This window comes from Bos taurus, chromosome 13, assembly GCF_002263795.3.
Source record: "Bos taurus isolate L1 Dominette 01449 registration number 42190680 breed Hereford chromosome 13, ARS-UCD2.0, whole genome shotgun sequence".
NCBI lineage: Eukaryota > Metazoa > Chordata > Mammalia > Artiodactyla > Bovidae > Bos > Bos taurus.
In genome coordinates this window covers 24,214,488-24,230,880 of record NC_037340.1, presented here as the reverse complement: position 1 = coordinate 24,230,880, position 16,393 = coordinate 24,214,488, and the positions used below count along the sequence as shown (strand labels likewise).

Here is a 16,393-nt window from a genome sequence, read left to right as displayed (position 1 = left end):
AGCCATTTTGCTTTTTTGCATTTCTTTTCCATGAGGGTGGTCTTGATCCCTGTCTCCTGTACAATGTCACAAACCTCCATCCAGAGTTCATCAGGCACTCTATCAGATCTAGTCCCTTAAATCTATTTCTCACTTCCACTGTATAATCATAAGGGATTTGATTTAGGTCATACCTGAATGGTCTAGTAGTTTTCCCTACTTTCTTCAATTTCAGTCTGAATTTGGCAATAAGGAGTTCATGATCTGAGCCACAGTCAGCTCCCTGTCTTGTTTTTGCTGACTGTATAGAGCTTCTCCATCTTTGGCTGCAAAGAATATAATCAATCTCTTTTCCATGTTGACCATCTGGTGATGTCCTTGTGTAGAATCTTCTCTTGTGTTGTTGGAAGAGGGTGTTTGCTATGACCAGTGTGTTCACTTGGCAAAACTCTATTAGCCTTTGCCCTGCTTCATTCCATATTCCAAGGCCAAATTTGCCTGTTACTCCAGGTGTTTCTTGACTTCCTACTTTTGCATTCCAGTCCCCTATAATGAAAAGGACATCTTTTTTGGGTGTTGGTTCTAAAAAGTATTGTAGGTCTTCATAGAACCGTTCAACTTCAGCTTCTTCAGCTGAACACATAAATGCCAGGAGGAAATTGAATTATGAATTTACTAATTCGAAAAGTAAATGAATTTTTTTTCATTGGAAAGCTGTCTTTCATGGTTATGGGGATGGAACAATATGCACACTAGTTGTTCAAAAGGCCAAACAGTCTTCACAAAACAAGGCACTCCAAGCTTCTCAGGTGCTTTAGAAGGTGGAGAAACCCCTCCAGGCCCCTCGGAAATAGTTCAGTACATTATCAGTGTTTTCAAGCACTAATTCACAAATTCATTGTCTAGGAGGTGTTTAGCTACATGACTCATGTGAACCAATAGACAAATCATTACTTTCTATAACATGAGGGTGACTGTAACCTATCTGGTGACAGAAGCCAAACTGAGCCCTTCAAAGTCACTGTGTTATTGAGGTCCGTATTTTAAATTACGTAAATGGAAAATTAATATTTTAAATACCCTATGGAATACTTATCCTCCCTGTTACCAGAATCCTCAGTGTTGCTTTAAAGATAGAGGTTTTTATATTGTATATTTATACAGTAAGATACTTCTGAAAATTATGGATAACTAACATTTAATGGGTGTAGGTACTATTCTAATGAGCTTCCCTGGTGGCTCAGTGGTAAAGAATCCACCTGCCAATGCAGGAGACACAGGTTTGATTCCTGGATTAGAAAGATCCCCTGGAGAAGGAAATGGCAACCCACTCCAGCATTCTTGCCTGGGAAATCCCATGGACAGAGGAGCCTGGTGGGCTATAGTCTGGGGTAGCGAAGAGTTGGACATGACTTCGCGACTAAACAACAACCAACTATTCTAAATGCTTTTCAGGTTTTAGCTCTAACCCTCACAAAAACCCTGTAAGGTCAGCACTCTTGCCTTCTCAAGTCTATAAAGGAGACAGTTGGATACAGAGGGGCCTAGTAGGCTGCCAAGGTTATGACTGCAAATAAATAGATTATTATTTCTACAAAAAAGGCTGGGTTCAGACTCAGACTATGTGGCCCCAGGGGCCAGGTTTGTCACCAGTCAATTATACTGACTTACTCCAAGACACATGCATGACAGTGTGTGGTCTCATTTTCAACAACACACAAAGGGAAAACGTGATGTAGCAGAAAGGCTTTGCAGGTGGACAGGCTTTGGTTCCCATCTCATTCCGGCCGCTTACTGCCTGGGTGACTTCATCTCAGCTCCTTCTGCTGTGTAAAATGGAGGTGGTGACTCTAACTCCTAGCTTTGTTATGAGGATTAAATGAGGTGACTTGCCTAGCTAACCCCATCCCTACTTTTCCTCCTGACCTTGGGTTCTGAAAATAAAGTCTGGCAAACCTGCTTTTTAACCCATTACATGAGAATTATAATGTTCTCAGAAGTAGGCTAGTGATTTAAAAGAACTGGTGTCTCTTTTAATTCTATGTCCACCATGCATAAGAAAGAATAATGTTTGTTTGTCATTAGTATCAAATCATACTGTAGACATTTTGAAAAGGGCAAAATAAAACATAAAACATAACTTAAAATCGCATCAGAGCATATATACTTCCCAAGCAAATTGAAATTTACTCTTTGTTATGTTGCAAGCTTTACTCCAAAAAATTCTAGTGTGAAGCAGAGAGTTGCTCTTGCAAGAAAGAAAATTTAAGAGATAAAGAAATCTTCATGAATATAAAGAAATTTTTAAAAATGAGGTACGATACTATTGGCAGAATTTCAAAGCAGTCTTTTTTACACAGTAGTGATTATCCCAGGAGATCCCAGGTAACATTATTAATTTGTTTGCTACTTAGCTGTGATAAAATTTGGGATCTGAGCAGTCCATTGTGTACTGTGCACGGCCACGGATTTTATGTACTTAAGAAGACCTTTCTCACAGTCCAGTAATTAGGTGCTATTGACATTGTAATCTTCGAAAATGTTCCTAATGGGCCCCAAAGACACGAATCTCATTGATAAAACCTCAAAGTAACAGTGACCCTTTAAGTGGCTTGTCGGTAAGAGAAACCTCAAACATAAATATCTGAAACGCAGGAGAAACCCAAATTTAAACCTAGATTACATTGTATTGTTAATTCTCTGAGACTTTTAGTGAAGAAACATGGAAAAGATGATCTTAAAGGTTTTTAAAGAATGGTAGAATAATTGTAGTACATTGGATAGGTTTTTTAAATATTTCTTTTCATCCTTTGAAACTTTAGACCTGAAAAGTGTTTCATTCTTAAGTAATTGTGGTATGCACCAAAAGTGGAGTTCACTTCCCCCGTTTTTGTTTTAAACACAAAAATAATTTTAAAAATCACACAAGAGAAGTAACTTAAAAGATAAAAAGGAAAGCATTTTAGGCATAAGTGTTAGCATTGTTTTACATATTCTTTCTAGACTTCAGCTGTAATTAATATAATTTAGTAAGGTATTCATATTCAAATGCATATTTTATAATATTGCTACATATATACATTCCTACACAAGCAATATACATAGCTGATGGTATGTAACATCACTTCACATGTAACTGATGTCTATTAAAAATGTTAAAAAGGGACTAACCTGATTTACTAAATATAATGTTTTAACCTATCTATTAATGTTTATGATGTCACTGCCACCAACTTTTCTACTACTTCCCTTATTGTCACCAATTACTTATAATTCAGATGTTCTATTTCTAGGTTATATATGTCATCCTTGTCTTTTAGATTTGGGCTGACTCTTCACTACGTTTTTCCTGGGAATTTTCTTTGCTCTTTATGCCTTTGTTCTTTTTGATACTTTCTATTTGAGGCATGAGATTTAAGATATTGAATGACAAATTGAAGTCTGGAAGACCAACAGTGTGTCTCTTAACATACCTTTCCAAATACAGGGAATTTTCAATGGCATAGGGAAGAGTCAAGATGACTAATTGGATTTGAGAATTAATCACAAAAATCCAAAGTTTTCTTTCTAACTGAAGCTTTGTCGACTGATCAAATAGGGGATTGGGACATGTGAAAAATTAAAATGGATAATCCATGCTTTGAAAGCAAAAGGCAAAGAAGAAAGGGAAAGATATATCCATCTGAATGCAGAGTTTCAAAGAATAGCAAGGAGAGATAAACCTTCTTAAGTGAACAATGCAAAGAAATAGAGGAAAACAATAGAATGGGAAAGCCTAGAGATCTCTTCAAGAAAATTGGAGATATCAAGGGAACATGTGTGCTCACTCAGTTGTATGCAACTCTGCAACAGTATGGACTGTAGCCCACCAGGCTCCCCTGTCCATGGAACTGTCCAGGCAAGAATACTAGAGTGGATCGCCATTTCCTCCTCCAGGGGATCTTCCCAACCCAAGGATCAAACCCAAGTCTCTGGTGTGTCCCTGTATTGGCAGGCTAATTCTTTACCACTGCATCACCTGGGAAGCCTGCTTTTAAGTATATGTAGACAGAATTTCCTCAGACAGTAAAGAATCTGCCTGCAATGCAGGAGACTGGGCTCGATCCCTGGGTTGGGAAGATCCCCTGGAGGATAGCATGGCAACCCACTTCAGTATTCTTGCCTGGAGAATCCCCATGGACAGAGGTGCCTGGTGGGCTACAGTCCAAGGGGTCACAGAGTCAGACACGAGTGAGTGACTAAGCACAGGCAGAATTTCACTGAATAAATGCCACAAAGCATATACCTAATTATGCCCCAAACTGGTACTCAGAGGTCTCCAAAACATGAAGCATAAGGCAAGAATACTTTCTGGTGTGTTATTCATTTATTGGGCCATGAATTGGATTCCAGCTGCCTCTCTGGATCCTGTGGCCACTGATTTCATCCCAAACCCCAGAGACTCATTGCTGCCCAGCTACTTAAGAGTCATTATAAACCATATAAGCCTTTTATGGTGGTTAACAAAATATTGAGAAAGGTTTTAGGTAGTGTAGAGTGGGTATTAAATTTTAAATTTAGTAATGTTTCTGTTAGAGAAATGGCAAAATGTTGCAAGATATTATGTATGGATTCACACAAATTCATGGACATATCAAGTACACTCTTAAGTGAACTGGGAGTGCCATCTTTGTGAAAGGTTGTTGCTGAACCATGAAAAGACGCCAGGATTCTTGGCCTCCGGAGGAGAAGAATTCAATCTGAGGCCACAGACAAGGCTTGATTGCTCAGAGCTTTTGTGTAATAAAGTTTTATTAAAGTATAAAGGAGATATAGAAAGCTTCTGACAGAGGCATCAGAAGGGGGCAGAAAGAGTACCCCCTTGCTAGTGTTAGCAATGGAGTTATATACTCCAGTTAGTCATTACAATGAATCAAAAGAATGTCTGGAGTTTGTAAAGACCTCAGCAGACCTACTCCCATAATTTACATTTTAAGATTTAACTTATATGCAGAGTGCATCATGAGAAACGCTGGGCTGGAAGAAGCACAAGCTGGAATCAAGATTGCCGGGAGAAATATCAATAACCTCAGATATGCAGATGACACCACCCTTATAGGCAGAAAGTGAACAGGAACTAAAGAGCCTCTTGATGAAAGTGAAAGAGGAGAGTGAAAAAGTTGGCTTAAAGCTCAACATTCAGAAAACAAAGATCATGGCATCTGGTCCCATCACTTCATGGGAAATAGATGGGGAAACAGTGGAAACAGTGTCAGACTTTATTTTCTGGGGCTCCAAAATCAGCGCAGATGGTGATTGCAGCCATGAAATTAAAAGACGCTTACTCCTTGGAAGGAAAGTTATGACCAACCTAGATAGCATGTTCAAAAGCAGAGATATTACTTTGCCAACAAAGGTGCATCTAGTCAAGGTTATAGTTTTTCCTGTGGTCATGTATGGATGTGAGAGTTGGACTGTGAAGAAAGCTGAGCACCAAAGAATTGATGCTTTTGAACTGTGGTGTTGGAGAAGACTCTTGTGAGTCCCTTGGACTGCAAGGAGATCCAACCAGTCCATCCTAAAGGATATCAGTCCTGGGTGTTCATTGGAAGGACTGATGCTGAAGCTGAAACTGCAGTACTTTGGCCATCTCATACGAAGAGTTGACTCACTGGAAAAGACTCTGATGCTGGGAGGGATTGGGGGCAGGAAGAGAAGGGGATGACAGAGGATGAGATGTCTGGATGGCATCACTGACTCGATGGACATGAGTTTGAATGAACTCCAGGAGTTGGTGATGGACAGGGAGGCATGGCGTGCTGTGATTCATGGGATCGCAAGAGTCAGACATGACTGAGCCACTGAACTGAACTGAACTGAAGATAACAGGATTAGCCAGAAGGTCTAGTCCAGAGACTGTCCTCAGGAAGGATACATTATTGTTATATAATCCTAAGGAATGTGGAGGAAAAAGTTTGTCCTTTCTTCCTCCTTGAGAATTCCAGAGCCCTCTGTCCTTGGGGATCCCTAGACTTTTTATCAACCTGCCTAGGAAATGACTCTCTCATTTGTATGTGAAAGATCAGATCAGATCAGATCAGATCAGTTGCTCAGTTGTGTCCGACTCTCTGCAACCCCGTGAATCGCAGCACGCCAGGCCTCTGTGTCCATCACCAACTCCTGGAGTTCATTCAAACTCATGTCCATCAAGTCGGTGATGCCATCCAGCCATCTCATCCTCTGTCATCCCCTTCTCCTCTTGCCCCCAATCCCTCCCAGCATCAGAGTCTTTTCCAATGAGTCAACTCTTCACATGAGGTGGCCAAAGTACTGGAGTTTCAGCTTTAGCATCATTCCTTCCAAAGAAATCCCAGGCCTGATCGCCTTCAGAATGGACTGGCTGGATCTCCTTGCAGTCCAAGGGACTCTCAAGAGTCTTCTCCAACACCACAGTTCAAAAGCATCAATTCTTCGGCGCTCAGCCTTCTTCACAGTCCAACTCTCATGTCCATACATGACCACAGAAAAAAACCATAGCCTTGACTAGACGAACCTTTGTTGGCAAAGTAGTGTCTCTGCTTTTGAATATGCTATCTAGGTTGGTCATAACTTTCCTTCCAAGGAGTGTCTTTTAATTTCATGGCTGCAGTCACCATCTACAGTGATTTTGGAGCCCAGAAAAATAAAGTCTGACACTGTTTCCACTGTTTCCCCATCTATTTCCCATGAAGTGATGGGACCGGATGCCATGATCTTCGTTTTCTGAATGTTGAGCTTTAAGCCAACTTTTTCACTCTCCACTTTCACTTTCATCAAGAGGCTTTTTAGTTCCTCTTCACTTTCTGCCATAAGGGTGGTGTCATCTGCATATCTGAGGTTATTGTTATTTCTCCTGGCAATCTTGATTCCAGCTTGTGCTTCTTCCAGTCCAGCGTTTCTCATGATGTACTCTGCACATAAGTTAAATAAGCAGGGTGACAATATACAGCCTTGATGTACTCCTTTTCCTATTTGGAACCAGTCTGTTGTTCCATTTCCAGTTCTAACTGTTGCTTTCTGACCTGCATACAAATTTCTCGAGGCAGATCAGGTGGTCTGGTATTCCCATCTCTTTCAGAATTTTCCACAGTTTATTGTGATCCACACAGTCAAAGGCTTTGGCATAGTCAATAAAGCAGAACTAGATGTTTTTCTGGAACTCTCTTGCTTTTTCCATGATCCAGCGGATGTTGGCAATTTGGTTTCTGGTTCCTCTGCCTTTTCTAAAACCAGCTTGAACATCAGGAAGTTCACGGTTCACATATTGCTGAAGCCTGGCTTGGAGAATTTTGAGCATTACTTTACTAGCGTGTGAGATGAGTGCAATTGTGTGGTAGTTTGAGCATTCTTTGGCATTGCCTTTCTTTGGGATTGGAATGAAAACTGACCTTTTCCAGTCCTGTGGCCACTGCTGAGTTTTCCAAATGTGCTGGCATATTGAGTGCAGCACTTTCACAGCATCATCTTTCAGGATTTGGAATAGCTCAACTGGAATTCCATCACCTCCACTAGCTTTGTTCATAGTGATGCTTTCTAAGGCCCACTTGACTTCACATTCCAGGATGTCTGGCTCTAGGTGAGTGATCACACCATCGTGATTATCTGGGCCGTGAAGCTCTTTTATGTACAGTTCTTCTGTGTATTCTTGCCATCTCCTCTTAATATCTTCTGCTTCTGTTGGTCCATACCATGTAAAAGATACCATATGAATATTCCTTTCAGCAGGAGGAACTCCAGGTTTGGAGTTTGAGGGAATAAACTGAGAACTAAAAGCAGATATTTGTAAGTCAGTGTAAAGAAGCATCACAGGACTCTAGTCCTCAGCCTGTCCCATTCCTGGCTGGTTCAGCATCTTTAATGCACGTTCCTCATCTTGAATGAAAAAATCACATGAAAAAAAAAATAGGTCATAGGAAGAAGTAAGTTGTGTACTATTGCATTCTACACAAATGTAAACTAGAGTGACAAAAAATTATAAAGTAATCATTACTTGTGTTCTCATATTAGTAAGAATGCATTGAGGGAAGGCTTATAGGCTTATTTAATTTAGAAACTTTTTTTCTATGAAATATTTCAAATATTCAGACAACAGAAAATTGCAAGCTGAATACCCCCTGTGTACGTGTACATTTCGGAGAAGGCAATGGCACCCCACTCCAGTAGTCTTGCCTGGAAAATCCCATGGATGGAGGAGCCTAGTGCACTGCAGTCCATGGGGTCGCTAAGAATTGGATACGACTGAGCGACTTCACTTTCACTTTTCACTTTCATGCATTGGAGAAGGAAATGGCAGCCCACTCCAGTGTTCTTGCCTGGAGAATCCCAGGGACGGGGGAGCCTGGTGGGCTGCCGTCTATGGGGTCGCACAGAGTCGGACAGGACTGAAGTGACTTAGCAGCAGCATGTGTACATTTTAGGGTATGTGCATACTAAAAAGTATCATTACTTCAGTAATTTGGTAAATTCTGTTTGTCTTAGGGTAGTTTAGCAAGCTATGATGTTCAGGGTTAGCAGTGATTTTTTCCTCCACGTGTTGTTACTATGCCTTTGCCTTTGAGCCTCTGCTCAGGGTCATTGAAGTGTGTTGTCAGTTTATCCACCATTTGTTGTTATTCGATTGAATCCAGGCCCCCTGCATTGGGAGTATGGAGTCTTAGCCACTTGGACCACCGGGGAAGTCCCCGAGCCTCACTTAACTTGTGAAATGCTCTCCTCTTTACTCCAAGACACCAACCTGTTCTTGTTCTCCCCTACTTATCAGAGCATCCTTCTAGTCTCTCCTGATTACTCAGTTCTGCCACCAGCTCTGAGTAGTGAGTGTTGGAGTCACTAAGGATTTCATTCTTTGATTCGCTTTTGTTATTCCTCTGCTTAATCCGTCAATAGATGTCTGTGGTTTTTAGGATAGAACTAAATTCTTCAGTTTAGCTTATAAAACCATGCATAATCCCTGCCTCTCTCCTACATGAGCTGCCTAATCTAGTCATAACAAACCACCAACTGTTTGTTTGGAATAGCTATTCCCTGCTATTCCATGCTCTTGTACCCTTCTGTGACTTTATACATGCCTGCACCTAGGTCATAGGTCTTCTGCCTGCTCTTGCTGGGGCTCGCTCATATCCCACAGTTAGCTGGCCATCAGGCTGGGTGTCTGCTGAGATGACAGAGGCAATCATACCTTATATTTCTCATATTGATTAGACAAACCTAGTCTTGCTTTCATGGTGGTGTCAGGGTTCTCAGAAGCAGCAAAAAAGAGCAAGTGCCAATGCACACACAGGTCTGTTGAATCTGATGGCACATTTGCTCCATAAGAGCAAGTCTCGTGACCAAGACCAGTCAACGTGGGAGGCAACGGGAAAGGCCGTGGATGCCAAGGGCCCACACTACTTAACCTCCTAGGTTTCACCTTCTTTTTGTTAATACATTCATTTATTCATTCCTTCCCTAGACTTTATGAGCACCTACTATATTTTTTTAATTGAAGTATTGTTGATTTACAGTGTTGTTAGTTTCTTGTGTATAGCGAAGTAATTCAGATATATATAGGTATATGTGTGTATACATATATATGTATATTCTTTTCCATTATGGTTTATTACAGGAAATTGAATACAGTTCCCTGCGCTATACAGTAGGACCTTATTGCTTATCTGTTTTATATTGTGTTGGCCAAAAGGTTTGTTCGAGTTTTTCCATAAGATATTATGGAAAAACTCAAAATTTTTGGCCAACCCAATATATAGTAGTTTGTATCTGCTAATCCCAAACTCCTATTTATCCCTCCTCCACCTCCTTTCCCCTCTGGTAACCACTCTATGTCTGTGAGTCTGTTTCTGTCTTAGAAATAAATTCATACTTTGGATTCCACATATAAGTGATATCATAAGGTATTTGTCTTTCTTTGTCTGACTGACTTAGTATGATAGTCTCTAGGTCCTTCTATGTTGCTGAAAATGGCATTATTTCATTCTTTTTTTTTATAGCTGAGTAATATCCCATTGTATATATGTGCCACGTCTTCTTTATCCACTCGTCTGCTGATGGACACTGAGGTTGCTTCCATGTCTTGGCTAATTGTGAATAGTGCTACTATGAACATTTGGGTGCATGTATCTTTTTGAATTGTTATTTTGTCCAGATATATGCCAGGGAGTGGAATTGCTGGATCATAGAGGAACTGTGAGCATGTACTACAAACAAAGCCTTGGGCTAGGTACTGAGGATGCAGAGAATCTCCTCAGTGCTTGAAAGACTGACTCCCAAAGACCAGCATATTCAGTAAAAGTAATACCTGTATTTACAGAGGTCCCATGAAGCAGGGTAGACCTGAGAATGCCCCTCCGCATTTGTCACCGTTGCTGCAGCAATGGCTACCTCATGATAATAGGATTAACCTCTTCCTCCATAAAAATCATAAAAAGCCAAAATACAGAAACAAGATTTAAAATATTTTCAGTGTGTAAATTTTTTCAAACTGTAATTGGAAAATGACTCTATTTCTTTGGTGGCCTATAAATTCAAGCATGAGATCATGTGAACACAGCATTTCCTCTAAACATCAGATGTGGGTTAGAGGAGCAGTTAATATTTTAATCTTCCCTGCTTGTTTCTAGGAACAAATTTGCTTGCAACTTCAAACCCATATTTCTGCAAATTACAGAGACCAAAAGTGCAAACGAAAAAAATCCCTTTTCAGATAACTATCTGAAGCTTCCATATTAGGTATAATGATTTTTTTCCCCAGGATTAGGACAGATTGCATGGGGAGCCCAGGCTTTCATAAAGAGGAGGGTGGGAATTGACTTGGGCCTTCATTTTCTCACAAAAGGCACAATGCAAAGCACATCTGTGAACATTGCATAATTTGTTATGTTCTACAAAGAGGTGGGTTTTTGTTGTACACATACCAAAGCTATTTGGTACTGTTCACCAATAATCTCTATTCAGGTCCAGAAAAGAAATTGGCCTCAGAAGAGTGAAAGGAGAGTAAATTTTTCTTTAAAAATTAGATACAGATTATCGCTTCAAAATGCAGGAGGGAATTTTACAAGTGACGGTGCACTGATTAGCTTTCCAATGGACATCCAGTCCTTTATGAATCGCATACTAGCTGTGGTCAACTGTGACCAATGTGGTTTATTACTCTCCCGAAGAGCTGAACTGAGATTACCCATCTAATTTAATTGAGAAATGTTGGGTGAACTTGAACTGTTTCATGGACATGAATGACCAGAGAATTTATTTGATAAGACATTAAAGGCTGAATATGGTAACTCTCTCTTTGATGGTTTGATACAGTCATTTCTTTAGTTCATTAGCAAGTCTCTCGTAGATTTTTGTTGTCATTATTATCCTTCGGGTGATTATGTGAGCAGCTGAAATGAAAAATGAATGTTTCTGTACAACATCACTAGAAAAAATTTTAAAACTTACCTTTATTGGTAAATACTCATGACAGTTTTTAATGTAGTCTGAAAAGTGACATCAACTTTCAAGGAAAGGACGCTAACAGTAATTAAATTGTGGGCAAATTAATAAATCCACTGTATTTTCATGTGATAGTCCCTAATTATTTTTAAATGTTGTCTTCTGATTTATTAAAGGGAAAAAAGACTTTAGGAAGCTAACACCCTTCACATTTTCTTTGTAAACTTGGAAACTTCTGTTGATGGCACCTCAATGAAACATTTAAGATCACTTTATCAATTACATAGCACACAAGCCAGCGTCAGATGAAAAGGTGCTTTCTCTTCGTATGTCTGTTAACATTTAACATAAATTCTGCTGTATTCCCAATGACCAGTGCTAAGGTATAATTTGGACATTTGCATCCTTTTTAAAAACTGTATTTAAATACAATAGTTTTAAAACTACTCAGAGAAACTCAGAGATGTAAACTCTTAAGAATAAATGACAAAATCCCACATCATGTTCCTAGTGACTCTTTAAATGGAATTTTTCATTGAAAGTTTGTCGTTAAAATAGGAAGGCCTTTTGGTTGTGCCCATACAAGCATAATAAATTGTATATGTTTGTGATACTGAATGACTCTTGCCCATATGCTGCACTGCAAAGCTACATGAATGAGGCATTTACCAAATCAGGCCCACCACATTAAACAGAAAAACAATCTTTATTCATGGTAACTTATCAGTTTCAATTAATCAACCTTAACAATGGAAATTCTGATGTGTTCAAGCAACTTGAAAGCAATAGGTCATCTTGAGGGCAGCCATGTTGTGTCTTTGTGCCTAAGGTTTCAAACAAAGGGACATCTCCAATAAATATACATGCATATACATACATACATGTGCATATATATACATACCAATGGATGGCCATATCTATGCCAGTTACACCAGCCAGAACGCATGTTAAGTGTTTATGACTTTTATCATAGCAAATGTAATTGTTTTCCTCCTAGTATACTTTTTGAGCTCTGTAAGTGTAAACAAAAGGAAAGAAATTTCCATTGGATGACCATCCTTTCAGTTTCTGTGCTGCTATGTGAATAGCATTGTGCAGACCATTCCAATGGTTTTGAAAAGGGGTAACCATTGGTTTGATTTGGTTACACGGTTTAGTAAAGCACTCCCTCCCACTGCCTTAGGGTCTGTGAAAGGTCTGTGACCTGTTTAGAACTGCCAAGTGAAATGTCATGTCGCCCCTCCCAAATGGGAGTATCTGCATTCATTTGATCAGTATAAAAAATGATTGGGGATGGTGAGAGCAGTGCTTTTGAATTGCAATTTATAGCAGTTTACAAAAATGCACATTGTTGGAAAAGAAAACATGGAAGTGTTTCTTTCTAAATTGCATTACCTGTGAAATGTCATTAGTCTTTTAAGGATATTTACATCCTTTTTTAAAATTATTATTTAGGAGACTTACTTCAACTAAGGAAAATCAGAATTTTATTATATGATCATTTTTTTAAGCTTGCGTTTTGGTTCTAGTACCAGAATTTAAGGAACACAATGTGTCCATGTTCTTAGGATAAACATAATTTGTTGTCATTTCCACTTATTCATTCTGTAAGATGATCTTTGCTAATCAGTTGCATTAGTGGAGGATTCCCAATTATCTTTCCCAGATTCTAGAGGAGATTCATTTGCTGGTTGATGTCTTATCTGCTGGATTTCTAATAGGGAATCTGAAACCGCAGGCATATTTAATTCTCCCAGGTCTCCATTATCCCTTCAATGGTTTACTAATGAAACTTCTTCGTTGGATGAATACTTTCTAAATTATGTTACCTGTCGATTCATCTACATGTATGAACAGTTTCACAAAAGAAAATGTTATTTCTTTTCATGAAATGCATACAAGAGTCCATGAACTTTATCCTGAAAGTTAAGGTAGGATGTTCAAGTTCATAAGTCTTTATACAGCCACTTGGGTTTCTGAGGTCTGGAAGTCTTGAAAACTCCATCTCTTCACCTTAGGCAGTGGGTAGAATCGGACATTATTTTGAAGAATTCTATCAGTAAGAAAAGTTATCAGGAAAAAGGCCTCAGAACTTCCCTGGCTGATAATGGGAGGAGAGAAAGAGGAGCCCTGCTTCAGAAAAGACTTGACCCAGATACACTCGCTAGCACTCCACTTTGAACCTCCCAACCATTGAAAGCTGAGCTTGTCACGTTTTTATCTTTGTTCATGTTAAGCCTTGGAGTGACAGCCCGGCTCTGTGCTCCCCTCTCCCACTGCCCCGCCGGCCGTAAGTGTCCACATTGACACCTACCGGTGACCGCAGGCTGCAAGTCTTTGTTGCCTTCTCCACGCTCCTGGCTTTCACTGGGATTAGCTCAGGGCCTTTGTTCCCCTTCAAAGCTGGAACATCACATCCCATGTTGTGGCTTTCCTGTCTCAGACCCCCAACGCTTTCCTCACAATTTACACACCAGGTAAATGTCCCTCCCTAGGGAGCAGAGAGCCCAGCCTGGGGTGAGGGCTGGGGAGGGCAAAACCTCCCCATCCCCAACTTTAGAACCAGCCCCCCAAGTTGATTTTCTTTCCTTCTTACTCAAAATTTTCTATTTCATAAGAAGGAAAGATTGAAAACACAAATGGAAATGTAAACCTGAGCTAGGCCTTGAACCCAAACACAAGTCCCCCCTTGCCTTGTTTTATTCTCTTACAACGGCTCCTAATTCTAGGGCGGTAACTCCGGGAAGATCATTTACTGGCCCTGGTCACAGGCACCTCAGACCATTTCTTCAGTCTGGGACAGCAGGAACACTATCTCAGGGGAGACTTCACCGGCACATGCTCCGTTAAAAGCCTTGGAGGAGCTGACGGCCAGAATGACCTGTCCCACCCTCCCCTCCAATTTACTGAGGAGGGCCCCCAGCCGGGGCCAGGCCTTGGAGAACCCACTAAAAGTGAGGCAAAGAGTGAAAGTGTGTGGGGAGTGGTTTACATACAGTAAGTAAAGCAAATTACACTTCTCTTCATCTCTCCCTCTGTTTAGTGAGGTCAGAAAATCTGGAGGAAGAATCTCAGGAGGAGAAGCAGTCGACGCCCCAGAACACCACAGAGAGCGACACGGATGCTCCCGAGTAGCGGCAAAGAACACTGCGCTGCTCAGAGCGGGGTCTGGGGGTGGGGGGGCAGAAAGAGGGCCCTTACCACCCTGGCGTAAGGCCTGCCTCCCTGACGAGGGACACTGTCTTCAAGGTGTTTCTAACCTAACTGTTCCGTCTTCAGATGCCGCATACTCATTGGCGCATCGCACTTGAAGAGAACGCGAAGTGCGCTCTCTGTGCGCGCTTTGTGCGCACCTTTCCAAACCCTTCAAGAAACCGCTGGCTGGTGCGTGGTGAGCGGGGCGCACAGACTCTGAGCCGCCGCCGCATCCATCCGGGCACTCCCTGGGCTCAGCGGGTCGCCCCAGCGCCTTAGGGTGGGAAGGAACGAACTTTGATTAAAACTTAAAAGCTTGAGGCACTAACCCTGTGTCATTCCCTCTCTAATCTACCTGAAATCCCTGTAACGCTAAGTCAAACTGATTTGCTGTCTACTCATCCACCAACTGATCCATAAAGGCGTACCAGAAAACCTCGAAGGAGATTTTAAACGTCTTCCAAGGAGGTCCACTCTTACATAGGCGCGGGGCTCCTAGACATATCTTAAACGCTGTAAACAATTCTTTAGTAATTGTGGAAACTCTTTGGGGTTGTGTTTCCTGGTAAGTATCAAGACGAAAATTCACGCATCTCTTCTTTCCGAATGTCAGGCACCATTTTCTGAAAGACCGGTTTGCTTTTCATCCGTGCGTAATGGTCAAACCAGCCCTTTCAGTTCCCTTGTCTACAAGTCAGGCCCGGTCTGCAGCCCAGTTTCAAGATCGTAAGCTCTGGCTTACAGATTTATAAAGACGTTTATTAAATCTCAAGAAATATATTTGTGGTGGCTATCACATAAAGCTGATGTACTCTGGTGCAAAAGAAAGCTACAGAGGCGATTTGTTTGTGCGTAAAAGGCACCAGATTTAATTGGAGAGAGACGTGGTATTTTCAACGCGAGGACACAGGGTGGCATAGCGCCCTGAAGCATTATTCGAGCTTCATCTACTATGCACTATATGCCACCGTCTCCAAAGGAGTGTTGCCCTAGAAACTTGTTTTAATCTGCTGCTATATATCAACACCTTGTTTTAGCAGTCCTTGGCTGAATTACAGTTACACAGTTTGGCGCTTCTTTCAAATTTCCTCCCATCAGTTTGGCTAAAGAAAGGAATTTTTCTCCTTTAGAAATGAATTGGCTTAATTAGTAAGTAGATTAATGGCAATTGCTGGTGAGTTGGTTTCCAGCAGAGTTTCACCAGAGAGGGTTAATCGGAGTCAGGTCTGGAAGCTTTCCCAGAACTGGCTGCCAGCCATTTCCACCAACCAATCAACCCTACAAGAAGCGGAGGAAGTGAAATAGAATTTATATTCTCTGGGCTGTTATCCTGGACGGAAATTCCTTGGAAGCAGCCTCCTGGTTGGGTGTAGGATGGACTATTTCACTTTAGAATTTTCAGAGAAACCTCGAAAGGTTTCACCTTCAAGATTTATCTGGGTACCAAAGAGGAATTTCACATGGCACAATGAGTGACTCTACAGAACACTGAGGGCACATTGTAAATGCTTGTGAGGCTCTTAGTCAATTTCAGGTTTTACAGAAGTTGTGCAAACCTCCCAAGTTCCACCCTAAATCTTATCTACCAGAAACTTTTTACAAACTTCAGTTGTGTGTTCTGCAGCCTTTTCACTTATTTTTTCCACAGTGATAAAAATGCATTCATAGTTTAACTTGCAGCTGCATTACTCTTGCAAAAAAAAAAAAAAAAAAATCCCTGCTGAGAAATGCATATAATAGGAAAAACAGATCGGCTGGACAGCAGCGTAAT

The 16,393-nt window shown here is 40.8% G+C and overlaps 1 protein-coding gene across 1 annotated transcript in view; it reads left to right on the top strand.

Moving 5' to 3' along the window:
- The window catches only part of C13H10orf67 (chromosome 13 C10orf67 homolog), a 101,441-nt gene extending 86,412 nt beyond the window's left edge, over positions 1–15,029 (top strand). Inside the window, exon 17 of the mRNA XM_059892868.1 lies at positions 14,471–15,029. Coding sequence (XP_059748851.1) covers positions 14,471–14,562 — 92 coding nt within the window. The 3' untranslated portion in view covers positions 14,563–15,029. The remainder of the gene's footprint in view (positions 1–14,470) is intronic.
- The last annotated feature ends 1,364 nt before the right edge of the window (positions 15,030–16,393 follow it).